Genomic DNA, 4,404 nt, shown 5'->3' with positions numbered 1-4,404 from the left:
ATGGGGGGGGGGGCTCTCCCCTGCGCCCCCCGAGCCGCCCGCAGCGCGTACCCCCGGGGCGAAACCTCCCTCCTGCTCCCGGTGCCGGATTCTTTTAGCGGGGATGGCTTCGAGGTGGCAAACATGGGAGGTGAATTTCCCCTAAAAAGAAATAAAAAAAAAAACAAGGGGAAAAAATGAAAAAAATTAAAAATAGAGAGAGAGAGAAAAGCCAACACGAAGCGGGGCAGAAAAGGCAGGGGAGGCTGGTTTAAAGCGCCAGGATTAAAGGTCTGTGCTAGTTTCAAGCGCTCATAAAACGGCCTGAAGGATGCTTATTTTGCTGCAGTCTGGGTTATTTCAGCCCGCAGTTGCACAACAAACCATTTAAACATTTCAGCACAAAACCGATTCCATTGTTGGGCTGCACATTAAAAAGTGTTATTCGCTTTGAAGTTTTTGTCTAATGGCTCTAAACTGAAAGAAAATGTTTTCCTATTACTTAATTCAATCATAGCGAAGAGGCTTGGTAAAAAGCCCACGGATTTTGCCCAAAGTGTGACAGAGTTCTCTTTGTGTTTGCTTATCCTCTGCTGTCACACACTTTAATTCGCCTCTCTTTATCTGGCATTCAAAACTTTCTTCAATGACATTCAATAAGGTCCAGCGGCTGGAAAAAAAAACTGGTTATTTTTTGGGATATTCTTTCCCAGTAGCTTTGGGCTTGGTGTGCATTCAGGAGCCGTTAACCCTTTGCCTCCCCGCGGCTCGGAGCGCTGGGGTTCAGCCCCTGGGCAGCGGGAATCCCTCGGGCTGGGGAGGAACCGACCCCCCGGCGGCGCCTGGGGGAAAGCTGCCCCTGCCCGGGAGCAAGCTCCAGGGGAAAACCCTTTAAATCACGAGCTCCTTAAAAATAAAACCCCCAAAAAATAAAAAATAAAAAAACCCCAAACCCACCCCGTTAGCGCTTGAAAGAGGGAGACACTCGGAGAGCCTTACTAAATCACTGCAGGACTGCGTTTTTACCAGCATTCGTTTTTCACCGTTCCGGGCTTTTATTCGGGCACATCCGTGTATTTTCAGGCTCGGGCGTCAATTGCATCTCGGCAAAACTCGCATAGATTTCAGCGAGAAATGAGATTGCAAGCAAGGGCAGCCAGGGACGAGCCAGGGACACGGGATGACATTGTTTCCCAGTTTTCCTCTTCGTTGGAAGAAGTGCACTGGGTTTAGAGGCGGGCAGGTTCCCGCAAGGAACAAATCTCCCCGCGTTTTGTCTGTCGGTGGGTGAATTTGTCTTTTTTTTTTTTTTTTCCCCTATATATTAAAGGGGGAGATGGGGAAGAAAATACACCCTGACGAGTGTTTTCCCCTTCCCTGTTGCCATTCCTTCCTCACCTACAGGACCGGCGCGCTGCGGGGAGCCAAACGCCGAGCCCTGCGCGCTTTTGCGCCCTACCTCGGAAAGTCGCTTTAGGGCCATGCCGCTAAGTTTTGCGGTCCCCTGCGCTCAGGACCAGGGGGAACAGCCTTTTCTTTTCGTGCTGCCTCGCCTTGTAGGGCGGAAATAATCCCGGAGTGTCCCCTCCGCTGCCGGCGGATCCCGGTGCCGGGGCTCGGAGGCGCTCCGGACGCATCCCGGGGAGGTGCCGGGGGCTGCGGGGAGGATCAGGAGGATGGACGGGGGGCGCTGGGTGGGGGGCTCCGTGCACCCCAAAACCCACGCTGCTTGTGGCCTCTCTCCGTGCCCAAGCACCCACGCAGGGAGCCGCGGCTGTCACCTGGAGGGGACCGGGGGTGAGGCTCCGGGTCCCTGTCCCGGGCTGGGAACAAAGCCGAGGGGTTGGGGATGGTGGAGGGCGGCGAAAAGGGGGGGCGAAACGTCCCGGCGGCGACAGGAGAGGGGGCAGACCTGGTGCCACAGGTGGGAAAGGCGCTAGGGGGCTGGCAGGGGAAGCGCGGCTGCAGCCGGCAAAAATAAACAAGGGAGAGCCGGGCCGAAAGCTGGGCTGAAAGCGAAGGAGAGCGATAAAGAGAAAGAAAAGAATATTAAATCGCGAGAGAATGAGAAAATAACCCCGCCAAAGGGAGAGGAGGGGAGAGGCCGCCTGCTACGGCGTGGGTGGGGTCGACAAGAATAGAGTACATTATGCAGTTCATTTAGTTAACAAGGGAAATAATGAGGGAGCGTGCGGCGTGAATGCCAAGAGAAGAGGCACAGAAAGCCTATTGAGCGCCCCGGCGCCGCCATCACATGGCGCGGGCGCTATTTAAGGCGGGCGGGCGCCGTTCAGCACCACTCGGGCTGGCCAGCGGCGCTGCGCGGCCGCTGCGCGGGACTTGCGCGGGCGCTGCGCGGGGGCCATGCCGCGCTCCTTCCTGGTGGACTCGCTGGTGCTGCGGGAGGCGGGCGAGAAGAAGGGCGAGGGCAGCCCCCCGCCGCCCCTCTTCCCCTACGCCGTGCACCCCTCGCACCCCCTGCCCGGGCTGCCGGCCGGAGCCTGCCACGCTCGCAAAGCCGGGCTGCTCTGCGTCTGCCCGCTCTGTGTCACCGCCTCCCAGCTGCACCCGCCGCCGCCCGCCATCCCCCTCCTCAAAGCCTCCTTCCCCCCTTTCGGCTCCCAGTACTGCCACTCGCCCCTGGGCCGCCAGCAGCACTCCGTCTCCGCCGTCAGCGTCGGGCACCCCCCGGCGCTCTACCAGGGCGCCTACCCGCTGCCCGACCCCCGGCAGTTCCACTGCATCTCCGTGGGTAAGGGGGGCACGCGTGGGGAGAGGGGGGGACGGGTGGGGAAAGGGGGCACGGGTGCGGAAAGGGGGGGTATGCGTGGGGAAAGGGGGGCACGCGTGGGAAAGGGGGCATGGATGGGAAAAGGGGGCATGGATGGGAAAAGGGGGTATGCGTGGGGAATGGGCACGCGTGGGAAGAGAGGATACGCGTAGGAAAAGGGGGACACCCGTGGGAAAAGGGGGGCGCACCGCCTGTCTGCATGCTGGGGGTGGATGCTGAAGGCACTCGGGGAGGGGGCTCCCAGCCCAGCGCCCCCCGTGGGCTCGAAGGGCGCTCCGGGGAAAAGTTGGGGGTGCCCCGCGGGCTCAAACCGGGTGGGTCCCGGCGGGTCCTGACCGTGCTCTCGGCTCGGCTCCGCAGACAGCACGTCCAGCCAGCTGCCCAGCAGCAAGAGGATGCGCACCGCCTTCACCAGCACGCAGCTCCTGGAGCTGGAGAGGGAGTTCGCCTCCAACATGTACCTCTCCCGGCTGCGGCGAATCGAGATCGCCACCTACCTGAACCTCTCCGAGAAGCAGGTGAAGATCTGGTTCCAGAACCGCCGGGTCAAGCACAAGAAAGAAGGCAAAAGCAGCTCCCACCGGGGAGGGGGGCCCGGCCACAGCTGCAAATGCTCGTCCCTTTCCACCACCAAGTGCTCGGAAGACGACGAGGACTTGCGCATGTCTCCGTCCTCCTCGGGGAAGGACGACAGAGGCCTCGCCGTCACCCCCTAGCCTCCCTGGGCACCCCCTCCGGCTCCCCAGGGACTGTGCCGAGAGCAGGAGGGGGAGTCCTGCCCGCTCCAGCGCCGACGTGCCGCCGGAGGATTTTGTACCGTTTTCTACGAGCCGAGTTGTTGACGAAGGACTTCCTCGCCTTTCTAAGCCCCCCCGGCTCACGAGGGCCGTAAATAAACTGCTCCCTAGGACCCCCGGCGCCCCCCGGCAGCGCTGTCCCACTTGTGTCCCGCAGCCCCCGCAGGCTCCTCGCAGCCCCCCGGGAACAGAGCCGGGAGCTCGGCCGGCGGGAAGAGCCGGGAGATGGTCGGGTTATTATCATAATGTTATTATTTCGTTTTGTTTTTTTGTTTGTTTATTTTTTCTCCCAAATCGTTCTCGGTTTTGTTTTTGGCTCCGTCGCTGCTGGGCGCGCAGCTGTGGTTGTACCGGTCCGTCCCCGTCCTCCCGGGAGATATTTATTTATTTATTTATGTGCAGAGAAACGATGATGATGGCGATGATAATAATGACGGTGATGACAATAAAAGGCTCGCTGGTGGTTTATTTCCCTCCCCTCGTGTAGAAACCGACCGCTCGCTGCGGGTACCCGCGGCACCTTCGCTCCCCATCCCCGACGGACGCCTCTCCGCCCTAGCCTGGCACCGGGACAGGCACCGGGACCCTCCAGCAGCCTCCCCTGGCAAGTCTGCAGCGGGGTCTCCTCCTTTCTCCGGTGAGAAAAGGTATCCGGGGAGTGGGGAACCCCTGCCCGGTGCCCCACAGGCTGGCGGACGAGCCCCGGGGCTCTCCCCGCTGCCTCCCCGCAACGCCCCAGCTCCAGGTCGGGCTGTGCCGGACACTTTTGCCTTCCCATCACGCTTCCCCATCCCGTCCGCGGTCGATCTGGGGTGTCCGGGAGGCGGCAGGAGGAGC

At 60.7% G+C, this 4,404-nt stretch overlaps 1 protein-coding gene across 1 annotated transcript; it reads left to right on the top strand.

Annotated features, from left to right (window-relative positions):
- Positions 1-1,153: 1,153 nt before the first annotated feature.
- On the top strand, positions 1,154-4,030 carry GSX1 (GS homeobox 1). Its single transcript, XM_048072751.2, has 2 exons — positions 1,154-2,731; positions 3,131-4,030. Exons 1-2 carry the CDS (start codon positions 2,344-2,346, stop codon positions 3,484-3,486), a joined length of 744 nt encoding a protein of 247 aa, XP_047928708.1. The 5' UTR covers positions 1,154-2,343; the 3' UTR covers positions 3,487-4,030.
- Positions 4,031-4,404: the final 374 nt, after the last annotated feature.

The sequence above is a fragment of the Anser cygnoides genome, chromosome 1, assembly GCF_040182565.1.
Source record: "Anser cygnoides isolate HZ-2024a breed goose chromosome 1, Taihu_goose_T2T_genome, whole genome shotgun sequence".
Taxonomy (NCBI): Eukaryota; Metazoa; Chordata; class Aves; order Anseriformes; family Anatidae; genus Anser; species Anser cygnoides.
This window is presented reverse-complemented; position numbering and strand designations above follow the sequence as displayed.

Bases quoted from the DNA above. Each gene is read 5' to 3' on its own strand.
- GSX1 (XM_048072751.2), top strand. From the start codon at position 2,344: ATGCCGCGCTCCTTCCTGGTGGACTCGCTGGTGCTGCGGGAGGCGGGC. The intron at 2,732-3,130 runs GTAAGGGGGGCA...TCGGCTCCGCAG, and splicing joins GTTCCACTGCATCTCCGTGG to ACAGCACGTCCAGCCAGCTG.